General features: G+C 45.4%; 2 protein-coding genes across 2 annotated transcripts; one reads left to right on the forward strand and one right to left on the reverse strand.

The window, feature by feature from the left end:
* Positions 1–3,410: 3,410 nt before the first annotated feature.
* On the reverse strand, positions 3,411–3,710 carry VC83_03913 (uncharacterized protein; the record flags this gene model as incomplete). Its single annotated transcript, XM_024467551.1, has 1 exon — positions 3,411–3,710. The coding sequence occupies one exon, from the start codon at positions 3,708–3,710 to the stop codon at positions 3,411–3,413; it is 300 nt and encodes a 99-aa protein (XP_024324771.1).
* Positions 3,711–12,676: 8,966 nt separating this feature from the next.
* On the forward strand, positions 12,677–13,511 carry VC83_03914 (uncharacterized protein; the record flags this gene model as incomplete). The annotated part of the gene is made up of 3 exons (XM_024467552.1): positions 12,677–12,716; positions 12,770–12,835; positions 12,895–13,511. The coding sequence occupies 3 exons, from the start codon at positions 12,677–12,679 to the stop codon at positions 13,509–13,511; spliced, it is 723 nt and encodes a 240-aa protein (XP_024324768.1).
* Between the last annotated feature and the right edge of the window lie 37 nt (positions 13,512–13,548).

Raw genomic sequence — 13,548 nt, forward strand, 5'->3', positions numbered from 1 at the left:
GGGAAAGAGAGAAGACTCCGCTCCTCCCATGATTCTTTCTCTCATATGCGGATGGTCCGTTTCTTGGAGGTTTCGCCTCCACTTGCCCTAAGGGTCTGTCTTTATAGGTTTCCACGGGCGAGGCTCGTGTCCTTGGGGTTTTGGGGTGCGGGTGGGTCGTTCCCTCGTCTCGCACCGAGCTCGGTGGGGTGATCATAATAGCGTCACGATGGGCCGTTATCACTTTCATTGGTATCGAGCGTCCGCCCTCACGTCGTCTGTCGTCATGGTCGATGGCATCGTCCCGCCGGTTCGCATCCGATTGATGGGCGGGGTGACGTATAGACAGTTCACGCGAGTGGTAGGGCAAGGTGATCTCTTTGCTCCAGCTAGGAGTAGGCGGGTACTCCTTTGGCCATACTAGCCGGCTCTTTGCAGAGTCGAGTAGGATTCGGAAGCGGCTAAAAAGCTTCTTCCCAATTATCACCTCTTGCGCTCCGAGATCTAGGAGCACAAAGGGGCAGTTATATATTCGGCGTCCTTCGACTGTCAAGTGTAACCGAATATACTCCGATACGTAGCTTTGGATATTTCGCTGAAATCCACGTATGGGTACAGAGTAGGGCAGTTTCCGTATAGGGCTCTGAAGCGCTTTCGACAACCGTTGCGCGAAAGGCTTATTAATGACGAGGTAGCCATTTGCTCCTGTGTCTGCGAGTGACTTCGTTTGCACCCCGAGTCCGTTCATACTCAGGGTTGTATCAACGAGAAATTGGGAGCCTCCCAAGAGCTCTCGTAAATCCAGTCCTTGCAGATCACATTTGCGTAGACCTAGGAAGGAGCCTTTCCCTAGGCCTCGTCGTTTTCCTCCAGGGACGCATCCGACTGGTGGGCGACTGCTTCCTCCCACTGCTCTTCGTCCTCAGGGGCTTCGCGGTCAATCTCCTTGACGGTGGGGTTGAGCGGGCATTTGTCTTGGAAATGGCCCGGCTTGCCGCACTTGAAACAGTTCCCGGACGTAGCCGGCACGGCGGTCCGCACGCGGCCTGTAATGTCCGGCTTGGGGGCGGTGGCTGTGAAAGGAGTCCTCTGGAAGGAAACCAGAGGGCTTCTTGTCTGCCTCGGTGGCTGGGCCTTTCCGGGGTCCACGGGCGTGAACCTGGATGAGCTCAGGCGGGCGGGTCCTCGGGAGCTTGACTCGCCGCTCTTGGACGGGAAGCTCAACTCGTTGTTCCGGCGCCGCTCCTGATCGAAGGCGGTGAGTTCTCGGACCATGGTGTGGTAGTCTCCCTTCCATTGACTTTTGATAACCGCTACGCGGCTACGGAATTGAGGGGTCAACTTGTTCCACATGTACCGAAACCATTCTGACTCGGTGACCTGTCCTGTAATAGCTGCACTTTGGAAGCGAGCTTTGAACTCTGAGAAAGTCTCGTTTGTATGTCCTTTCTCTCCCATTTGGAGGTCGTCGAAGAGGTTCCGGGCCTGTTCCGTTTCGTTGCCAATGAGGTAATATGAACCCAACAGGTCCATCATCTCGTCGGCACTCCGAAACCCGTGTGTCGCGGATAGGTATTGGGGTTCGAGGTATTTCTTTGCCAGGCCAGTCATAGTCCCCCATATCAACGCTCTTCTCGAGACGTCGGTAGGGTAGTGATCCTCATTGACTACGAGGCGGTCCCGAATGGACACGCTCCATTGCATAAAGGTATGTTCTATCCCATCGCTGAGCGGCGTAATCTTCTCAGAGATGGTGGATTTCTTGTAGCGATTCGGAGGGTCTTCGGAATACATCCTCGGAATCGATGGAGAACGAGTGTTTCGAAGAGGCGGCAACTGAACTGTCTCGGGGGTGTTTCGCATAGGGGAAGTTCGTCGCTCCTCAACTTCGACGGTGTCCACCGGTGGCGTGGACGGGATCCTGGTCTGGGTTGCCGCTAGGTTGGCTATCATTTCCTTGATCTCCTGCATCTGGATCTCGAGGTTTGCCATTCGATCCGGTATGTCTTCGGTGGGTGCAGCAGTCCCAGCTGCAGCAGTGGTTTGTCTCGTTGACATTCGTGACGGTTGACCATCATTGTCTTGGGGGACGTTTGAGGTCATTTTCCTCATGTTGGTTCGGGGGTGTATCGGTGTCAATACGAAAGAGTTTGACTTCCGGTAGCTCGTAGCTATCAACACTCTTGTTCACAATTACCTCTGTGCTTGAGGGGGTTCTTAAGGATCTCGTATCCTATTCGGCGCCAACGCGTCGGCGACTTTACCAGCTTGCTCTGCAGGATCAAACCCTGATCCACTGGTCGTCCGTGAGTTCTCTGGGGTCACGGCTATTTGAAGTCGTCAGGTCTCAGCTCCGTCGCAGTTTCCGAGTCGCGGTCGGTGGTGTAACGGTAGTTCTCCTGAGTCGTTCCAGTGTGGGATATTCTTTGAGTACGGCCGTCCCCGGCAGGCGTGATCTTTTTTGTATAATGTAAGGACGCAGGGCACCGTATCACGAGAAGTGGCATATGGGAGTGCGAGTCGGATATGAGTCGGTGCAATCCTATAGGTCTACTACGAAGGATACAAAAAAGATGAAGGTGTAACCCTGTATGACTGTTCCCTTAAAATACCCGAAACCGCTCCGACTCAGCTAGCTCCCTGTTTGCCTAAGGCTTCCTTACGTTATGTGCCTAAGGCTGTCAGTCGCGACTGACCCGTAACGGCCCCGAGTCTCGATGACGCCACGTGACGGCCGTAACTACCCCGAGTAAGGAGGCATCCTTACAATTTTTGCTACTGTTACTGCATTAGCTAAAGGGACAGAGATTTTGGCACATGAAATGACTTTATTGTCAGCTGAAGTCCGCACCCTTCGAGCAGCAAACGAAGCTCTTAGCAAACGCCGGAGGGCTAAAAAGTCTTGTGTCCGTCAAGGGTGTGCACTTTCTGTAGGGGATGCACATGATGATTTGTCCCAAAGGGCAGTTACGGAGCAAATAAATCGCCAGAAGCGCTCTGGAGGGGTTGGTAGGAATGAGGGGCAACCAGGTGTACGACATTGTGGCACTTGCGGGGGGGCTGGCCATAATGCACAAACTTGTCAGGAGGTCATAGAAGTACTTAGCTCATCAAATTCTGAATAGTTTTAGTTTTAATACATGTTGTGGTTGTTTAATTATACCTTACAGTGGTGGGTATAAAAAAGTTTCACGACTCGGTGACATTCACGACTCGGTGACATTCACGACTCGGTGACATTCACGACTCGGTGTACAACCACGTTATACTAAAATAGTATTAATAATACAGTATTATCTCGTTGAGTCGATGTAATTGGTCATGCATAAATATATCGAGTTATAGTAATATCGAGTTAGAAAGTGATCTGAAGTAGACGCGAAGTACCCCTCAGCTAAACCATCCATCCATCCAACGTGCCTTGAACCAACTCATTGGCCTGTTAATTGCCTCTCCACTTGCTCTAAAGAGCGCAAAAATGATGCTGGATCCGTGATGCCACTATTCTCAGATTCTGGGAACTCAATCAGAACTTGGAGGGCTTGTATAGCATGAGCACAGGACGCTGGGGCTCCTTGAGCATCAGAAACCTGTATATATGGAGCCATCGCCTCCTGTAGAATTGTGTCCTCATCTAAGCCTCTCTCCACCTCTTGTATTCCCTCCTCTGCTGGATTCAAAAAGTTTGAAAGGTCCATAGTGTCATGACACTCCTTCGATATTTGTGTCATGACCCTTCGATTCACTTTAGTCTCTAGTACTTATTTCACTATGTCATTCACTTCACCTGCTTCGCTCACTTCACTCACTTCGCTTCACTTGCTGACCTAGATCAGCCCAAATGTTGACTACTGGCTTAGGCTCTCTTGTTATTGGCTCGCTCACTAGGGCTAGCTTAGCTAGGGTTCAGTTAATTAGTAGTGCCTTCGCTTATTTGGGACTAGGGATTTTTACTGTTATATAAGCACTTATTGCTCATGTCTCTTATTGATCTTTAGCTAGCAAATTATACACTACTTGGCCTTCTTGCAATTCCTCCTGCTTCGACTTACTTTTTGCATTCCCTTACTTCGAGTCGAACCACTTGGCCAACCTGTGAGTCTCACCACTTGACCCCTGTGGTATAAAGTATATGCTTTGGAGCCTGAACTACTATACCTTGTCCTACTGCTTCGAGCATCAAAGTCTTCACATTATACTTCAGATACTTCTGCAGGCTCGAATGTCAGCCTCGGTTCGAGCTGTCCTTACACTTTGAGTCTGCAGAAGTATCTGAAGTATAATGTGAAGACTTTGATGCTCGAAGCAGTAGGACAAGGTATAGTAGTTCAGGCTCCAAAGCATATACTTTATACCACAGGGGTCAAGTGGTGAGACTAACAGGTTTGCCAAGTGGTTCGACTCGAAGTAAGGGAATGCAAAAAGTAAGTCGAAGCAGGAGGAATTGCAAGAAGGCCAAGTAGTGTATAATTTGCTAGCTAAAGATCAATAAGAGACATGAGCAATAAGTGCTTATATAACAGTAAAAATCCCTAGTGCCAAATAAGCGAAGGCACTAATTAACTGAACCCTAGCTAAGCTAGCTCTAGTGAGCGAGCCAATAACAAGAGAGCCTAAGCCAGTAGTCAACATTTGGGCTGATCTAGGTCAGCAAGTGAAGCGAAGTGAGTGAAGTGAGCGAAGCAGGTGAAGTGAATGACATAGTGAAATAAGTACTAGAGACTAAAGTGAATCGAAGGGTCATGACACAAATATTGAAGGAGTGTCATTCATGACACGAAGGTCAGCCTCAGTATGACCAGCGTGGGTGTATAGGAAGCTGTATTGGGCGTTGTATTGGGCGTAAAAGAATCGTGCTTTTTCGAAAGCAATTGTAGATAGTCGTATCTGTAATGTTGTGATGCCACGATCAAATAAGCCAGCGAATTGTAAAGTGTATTGTCATTGTTTTGATTGGATCCAGGTTGTTGCTAAAAGATTCGAGCATGAACTTGAGCCATTGCCGATGATAATAGCTTTTTAAAGAGGCTATAATACCCTGATCAAGAGGTTAATATCGACTGGTCGCATTTGGAGGAAGCCAGATAATTCATGTGTTTGTGTAATGGTGGATGCACCAGATGTGAGAATCTAGCCACCCAAGGAAGGGATGATTTTACTAAGACAACACACTGTCTTAGGAAAAAGAGCCAAAGGGTTGTAGCTTAGACTATTCCACAACGCAGCAATCAGGTGTATGATGTAGTGGAGTGGTTTAGACAAGTTGTAACAAATGTTGAGTCTGAGAACTCAGGGATAAGTCAGAGGTTAGCACCTCACTGACTTTTCAGAAACAAGGAGTAACAAGATCAATGCTTAGAAGCTTGGAAAAGACGTGGAAGTATGTGATAGTCGATTTACTGTATTTTCTGCTTGCTCTTTCTTAAGGAAAGAGCAATCCTATTTATGCTAAAGGAGTGTAGTTCTCTCATTTTCCATGACTTTCCATAACTAACCAGGCTTGGTAACTGTAGTCGACGTAAGAGAATCCCATAGAACCATCTCCTAGGTTCCTAGCCTATAGGAAGTGAAAGGAGGTGCAAGGTCAGAGTACCCCTATCGACAGATTATGTCATAACTTAACCAATCTTGTGGGTAACTAAGGAGCGATGACGTGTAATGAATCATAGATGGTTGTAGAAGCTTTTGGAGCTATTGTTCATTTTCCTAGGCCTCTAGTTGATAGAGATATGTCATGTGTAGTATTAGCCCAGTGTTTGGCTAAGTGCTAGTGCTATGGCTAGCGCTTACGGCTGCAACCTCACATGATGGATAACATTGGATATCATGGATATTATGTTATCCATGTTATCCACGGGGATCCACGGAATATCAGGTGATGGATAACATTGGATATCATGGATATTATGTTATCCATGTTATCCACGGATATCCCTTTGGCACGACACCACTATATAAGTAGATAGTACTTCCTTAGATAGGAGCTTCGTGCTCAACTCAATATAGTATTCTTTACAATACTGTAATGTGTTACTTGGAAAGCCTTTGTGTTTAATCCCCTGCCTCCTCTGTCAAGTCAACCTTACTGTCATACTGACATTCGTTGCACTCAGTTTGCTATCAAACTCAAGAGCAAACTTAGAAATCTCCTCCTCAAACCTACAAGTCACTATACATATTTTGGCTTGTCACACCAACAACAAGAGCAATACTACTCAACGATTGCTACAACCCGACGTCATTGCTCCTTAGTTACTGGGCCGATATGACCACATAGCATATCTCTACAACCCTCTATGATTCATTACATGACATCACTCCTTAGTTACTGGGCTAATACTACACATGACATATCTCTATCAACTAGAGGCCTAGGAACATGAACGATAGCTCCAAAAGCTTCTACAACCCTCTATGATTCATTACACGTCATCGCTCCTTAGTTACCCACAAGATTGGTTAAGTTATGACATAATTTATCTATAGGTACTCTGACCTTGGACCTCCTTTTCACTTCCTATAGGCTAGGAACCCAAGAGATGGTTCTATGGGATTTTCTTACGTTCACTACATGATTAGCAAGCTAGTTGTGGGTCGCACTTGATTTCTAATACATTTACCAAGCCTGGTTAGTCATGGAAAGTCATGGAAAATGAGAGAACTACACTCCTTTGGCATAAATAGGATTGCCCTTTCCTTAAGAAAGGGCAAGCAGACAATACAGTAAATCGACTATCACATACTTCCACGTCTTTTACAAGCTTCCAAGCATTCATCTTGTTACTCCTTGTTTCTGAACAGTCAGTGAGGTGTTAACCTCTGACTTACCCCTGAGTTCCCAGACTCAACATTTGTTGCAACTTGTCTGAACCACTTCACTACATCACACACCTGATTGCTGCGTTGTGGAACAGTCTAAGCTACAACCCTTTGGCTCTGTTTTCTAAGACAGTGTGTTGTCTTAGTAAAATCATCCCTTCCTTGGGTGGCTAGATTCTCACATCTGGTGCACCCATCATTACACCTTGCCTGCTTCAAGCTTCAACTATTTCTATAGCAGCACTTCGATACTACAATGGAGGACGACCAAGCTCCTACAACTACTGCTGAACAGCAGATGCAACAACTGTTTGCCTTTATACAAACTATAGCAAACAAACTTGAGAATTTGGAAAACACCTTTCAAGCCAACACTTCAGCAACACAATCTTCAACTCAGACACATCATACAGAGCTTCCCACAGCTCCTCTGGCTATTTCGAGTACCCCAGGTGCACTTCCTAAAGTGCAAACACCAGATTTATACCATGGAGACAGGAGGAAGTTGAAGGGATTCCTTATGCAACTGGACATCTACTTCACCCTCAGGCCTCATCAGTTCACCTCAGACATTCAGAAGATCTATTTTGCTGCCAGCTACCTCCGTGGATCTGCATTCAACTTCTTTGAGCCATATCTTAGAAGACTTAGTGGCAACAAAAATACCACTACACCTTTGATTACCTCTTATGACCAGTTTCAAGAGGAACTTACCAGGACCTTTGGAGACATCAACGAAACTTCTACAGCAGAAAGAGAGCTACAGAAGCTATGTCAAAAGACCTCTGCTGCTCAGTATACAACAGAATTTAGGAGAATCACTTCTTACTTGACTTGGAATGAAGAAGCCTTAGTCTTCACTTACTACCAAGGGCTCAAGAGCTCTATTAAGGATGAACTCAGCAAAGAAGAACGCCCTACAACACTTCAAACGCTTATAGAGAAAGCTGTCAGACTTGATGATAGGCTTTTTGAAAGAAGAAAGGAGAAGAACCAAGACTGGCATCCAACAAGAAATTTCAACAATTACACCTCTACACCAACTGCTAAGGACTCAGCACCTGCACCTATGGACTTAGACGCCTCTATAAAGAGATCTACAGCAAATCCAGCACCTCAGCCTACAAGAAGCCCTCAAAAAGTGAAAAGGGGTAAACTTACTCCTCAAGAAAGAAAACACAAAATGGACAACAACCTTTGTTTATACTGTGGCAAAGGGGGGCACAGAATTCAGGAGTGCTATTCAGCACGGGGGAGTGCTGAATCAAAACATATAGCAGCCTCAGACACAGTCACAGCTGCTATTCCTGAAAAACTTGAAAAATCCCCACCAGGCACAACTTCAACTGAGACTACAACTTCTCCCCTAGACAACAAAGATGTGACGATGGTGCTTTCTCAGAGTTTCACACACCTGTTAATCCCTATTCAACTCCATTTCAAACAACAGGTGTTATCTACAAGGGCTATGATAGACTCAGGGGCAACAGGCAACTTTATATCTCAAGACCTCATCTTGACACACCAGTTACCTACAATTCCCAAACGCACTCCAGAGTTGCTCCGAGTCATTGATGGAACTCCTATCAGTTCAGGTTCCATTACCTGCAACACCCCAGTACTCAAACTTGAGATTCCCCTAGGAAAATCAACATTTTCAGACACCATCTCTTTAGATGTTATACCAATGAAGTACTCAGTCATCCTAGGTCTTCCATGGCTTCAAAGGCATGATCCAACTATCAATTGGAAGCATTTATCGCTTGGGTTTAGCTCAAATCCGGAGCTCAATACTGAAAAAACCCTTCAAGCCTCAGTTACCCCTATTCAGGTCCAAGACTCAGACTTGTCCCAGATCAAGGATTTTGACCAAACTATGGACGATATATCATCTCTGATATGGGTTAAACCTTTCCAACCTGTCCTGGAGATAGCAGCTACTTCAGATTTGGAGAAATCATCTCAGGAGGTCATTTTGCCTTTAGCATACCAAGACTACCAACATCTTTTTGACAAGGCAAAGGCATCAATTCTGCCAAAGCACCAGCCTTATGACCATGAGATACCACTCGCAGAAGGCTCAATGCCTCCCTACGGCCCTATCTACTCTCTATCTAAATTAGAGCTGAAAACTCTCAGAGAATACCTAGATGAGAACCTTAGTTCTGGCTTTATCAGACCTTCTTCCTCACCAGCAGGAGCTCCCATTCTCTTTGTCAAGAAGAAAGATGGCTCCTTGCGTCTCTGTGTTGATTATAGGGGCCTCAATGCAGTCACTGTTAAAAACAGATATGCTTTACCCCTTATCCCTGAGCTCATAGATAGGCTCTCTTCAGCAAGGATCTTTACCAAGTTAGATCTCAGGGGAGCTTATAACCTGATACGCATCAAGGAAGGTGATGAGTGGAAGACAGCATTCAGAACACGCTATGGTCATTTTGAATACCAGGTAATGCCTTTTGGGCTTGCCAATGCACCTGCTTCTTTCCAAGCTCTCATGAATGATATTCTAAGACCTTACTTGGATATCTTTGTTGTTGTCTACTTAGATGACATTCTTATATACTCTTTAGACACTCAAGAGCATGTTCTACATGTTAGACAAGTCTTAGAGAAGCTATCTCAAGCACAACTCTTTTGCAAACTTGAGAAATGTCTTTTCCATATGTCTCAAGTTGATTTCTTGGGACATAGAATTTCAACAGAAGGCATTCAGATGGACCCTGAAAAGACAAAAGCAGTACAAACGTGGCCTATTCCTTCCAGCATTAAAGAGGTTCAGTCTTTCCTTGGGTTTGCCAACTATTACAGGAGGTTTATACCAAGATATACATCCTTGGCTTTACCCCTTACTCAATTACTCCACAAGGACACTTTGTATCACTGGGATAAGACACAGCAAGATGCTTTCAATGCTCTTAAAGGAGAATTTAAAGAAGGGAAAATGTTACTACACTTTAACCCCTTGAAACCTGCCACTCTTGAGACAGATGCCTCAGATTTTGCTATTTCTGGAATCTTATACCAAGCTCCAAAAGACAAACAAGAAGAGCTACAGCCTGTGGCATTTTACTCAAGAAAGCTATCAGCAGCTGAACAAAACTATCCCGTTACAGACAAGGAACTGCTTGCCATAGTATGTTCTCTAAAGCATTGGAGATGCTACCTTGAAGGGGCAAACTATCCTATCACTATTTACAGTGACCATTCAAATCTCTTGACCTTTACAACCACTAAACAGCTCAATCGACGACAAGCAAGGTGGTCTGAACAACTAGGAGGTTTTGACTTTGTTATAAAACATGTCTCAGGGGCCAAGAATCAAAGAGCAGATCTCCTCTCAAGAAGACATGACTACCAAGATTCTGCTAAAACTAGCAATACAAAGGCTCTGCTAGACTCAGCAAAGCTTATAGCAGCATCTTTAAGCAACCCTAGTACTACAGAGGACTTAGGGGTAAACTTATCCCCTCAAGACCAAGTTGCCCCCATTACCTCTTCTCAGGAACCAGAGACCTTTAAAGACTATACACCCTCAGCAACACTTCTTAAAGCATTCAAAGATGCTTACAACCATGATCCCTTTGCGAAAAGAACTTTGGAATACCTCCAGAAGAAAGGTTCCTCTCTTGAGAAAGTTGGACTACAGAATTTCTCAAAAAATCAGCATGGACTTCTCTTATTCAAGAACTATATCTATGTCCCAAGGGATAAACGATTACAGCTACACCTCCTACAGCAGTTCCATGATGCTCCGATAAAGTGAATCTTTCAAAGTGCTGACTGTACATGTGCTATCACTTGGTTTCGTTCATTGTTGTAGCATCTCATTGTCCATTTATGTATTGTACTGTGACTTGTTAGAAGCCAGTTATTAACCTCAAGATTGAGGTATGCAAGGAGGTTTCTGAATTCAGAGATTTTGACTATATTAAATGAGACCGAACAATGTGATATCTATTAAATAAAGAGCTGCTTAAGAGTTGATGGGTTGATTGTGGTTGATTGAACTAAGTCAAGATGACATCGTTTGTATTGCATTTCAAGGCCTCGTTATAACGCTAACTTCTAAACGATAAAAGACACAAGGTTTCTTGCGTAAGGTTGACTTAACAGAGGAGGCAGGGGATTAGACAAAAAGGCTTTCCAAGTAACATGTTATAGTATTGTAAAGAATACTATATTAAGTTGAGCACAAAGCTCCTATCTAAGGGAATACTATCTACTTATATAGTGGTGTCGTGCCTTATAGGTAATCCAGATAGTTGATGGATAGCTAGATAATCTAGATAGTTGATAGATAGCTTAACTATCTAATATCCACTAGTTTCTGCAACTATCCACTAGCCTGGTTAGGCTGCAGCCTAGCCCTGCTAGTCCCGTGACTTCCTAGGTCACGTTACTAACCCTAGTTCTAATAGCCCTGTAACTGACATCACGTTACCATAGCCGTAACACTGGTGCCATCGCAGTAGAGATACTTAATTGCTAAAGGGTGTTTTGTTGCTCCTGGCTATTAACAATCTCATGTACAGTTTGTAGATGAACTGCAATAAATGCTGTACCACTAGACTCTCTATACTCCTTTAGACAATACTTACAATGCTAGTATATAGCCTTAGAGCCTTCCTGTTGATATATTGTGTTAATTGGACCCGGCATATGCTTCTATACAAAGGATGTCTGCGCCTAATGCTTTTCTGTTGGTTTTCGTCTATATCGTTTGGTAGAAGAGGAGGATGTGACTTAATCGAACGATTTGAGGTCTGGAGTATCGTTGCTAGAAAGAACACTTGATTTAGGGGGTGGCGATGATGCGCCTAAAGGGCATTTTTGTCTTAATACAATAGTATTTACATTAAAGGCGTCAATTTCTACAGGACAAGAGATCGCTGAAAACTCTATCTCATACCCTATTAATATTGCAATATCCTAGCCATATATTGCAATAGGTAATTTTGAATATTGCACTGCAACAATATCGTAATTTTTACTATTGCAATGCAAATAATATTGCAATAACTAGTATTGCAATAGTCAAATACTACTGCCAACACTAGCTAGGCTCAAGTGCCAGCTTAGCCTAGGACTAAGCTTACTAACCTATAATGAAGAGAGCTATAGCAGCTACTTAAAGAGCGAAGGCTTCTATGGTACGCAAGTATACAAAGAAGCATGATATCCAACACTTTGATATTAGAGCTATAGTCTCTATTAAGGTTCCTTAAGAGGATAGAACCTCAACTAATAATAAGAGGCTCTTTTCACGCATTCTAGACAAGCCTTACCTACACTAATATCAGGTTCTTGCACTCTCTAGTATAATACAATGCCTTATACCTACAAAATCACTTGGAGTTGTAGAAGCTCTCTAGTCTGATATCTTAATTCCTACTTCTACAAAGCAAGTAACGCTAGGGCTTGCAGCTAGAGAGGCTTCTACAAGCGCACGGGTTGGAATATCATGCTAATGCAAAGGACAATGTAGTATAAAGAGGTGCCGTTGTTATAAGGAAGCAAAGGAGTGTAGTATACACTGCCATAATGATGATCATGACTGTGCAACTCAGGCCTAGCTACTCGTACAGAATTGGCTTTAATTGAGAGGCCAAAGCGGAGGAAGCGGGCAAGAGCAGACACTGTTGGAAACGTAGTATAGAGCGATTTAATATTTACTATTATATTATACTATTCGTGGTTGGGCTAGCCCATTCGCGAATGGGCCGGCCTATTCGCGAATGGGCCGGCCTATTCGCGAATACAACTTATCCGTGGTTGGGCTGGAACACATATCTTACCCGGCCAAGGTCCCCGCACATACTCCGACTAAGCTGCGGCTCCGTTGTTGTTCAACGTTGCGGCGTAAATATAAGACGATATGGAGGAGCAAATCACTCGTTTGGTAGATAAATTACAAAGTATGCATGCCCCGATATTTCAAGGCCAAGGCACAGCTAACAGACCGCGGCAGACAAGGTTTCAGAGCTCCCACCTGACTCCCGATACCTCGTAGCCATCTCTGGCATCCCAGGCTCCGGTAACCATTCACAGCCCCATTTAACCCTTCATAACCACAAACTAACCACCCTCACGCAGGCAAAACAACTCTAGCCCTAGCCATAACTGGACGCCTCAATGACTCCCACGCCTCTTCCCACCCCTCCTCCCCACCCCTAGCCGTCTACGTCCCTATGGACGGCTTCCACCTCACTCGCGCCCAACTAAGCGCCATGCCCAACGCCGCCGAAGCTCACCAGCGCCGCGGCGCCCCCTGGACCTTCGACCCCCAAAAACTCCTCGATTTCGTGCTTGCGATGAAGGACCCCTCGCGGGGGACTGTATTCGGGCCGTCGTTTGACCACGCGCTTAAGGATCCGGTGGAGGGGGATGTGAGGGTTGATGAGAGCGCGCGAGTTGTGGTGCTGGAGGGGCTGTATTTGAGTCTTCGTGGCGGGGTGTGGGGGGAGGTGGGGGCGGAGATGGATGAGCGGTGGTTTGTGGATGTGGAGAGGGAGATGGCGACGGGGAGGGTGGTGGAGCGGCATGTTAGGAGTGGGGTTTGTGGATCGAGGGGGGAGGCGGTGGAGAGGGCGACGGGGAGTGATGCGTTGAATGCGGAGGAGATTTTGGGGGGGAGGGGGGAAGTGGAGGAGGTTATTAGGAGTGTGCAGGATGAGGCGTGGGCGGGGTTGAATGTTGATGATGATGAGTAGGGGGGGATCAGGGCGCGATATTACACGGCGTTTCACT

This window comes from Pseudogymnoascus destructans, assembly GCF_001641265.1.
Source record: "Pseudogymnoascus destructans isolate 20631-21 unplaced genomic scaffold scaffold_8, whole genome shotgun sequence".
Taxonomy (NCBI): Eukaryota; Fungi; Ascomycota; class Leotiomycetes; order Thelebolales; family Thelebolaceae; genus Pseudogymnoascus; species Pseudogymnoascus destructans.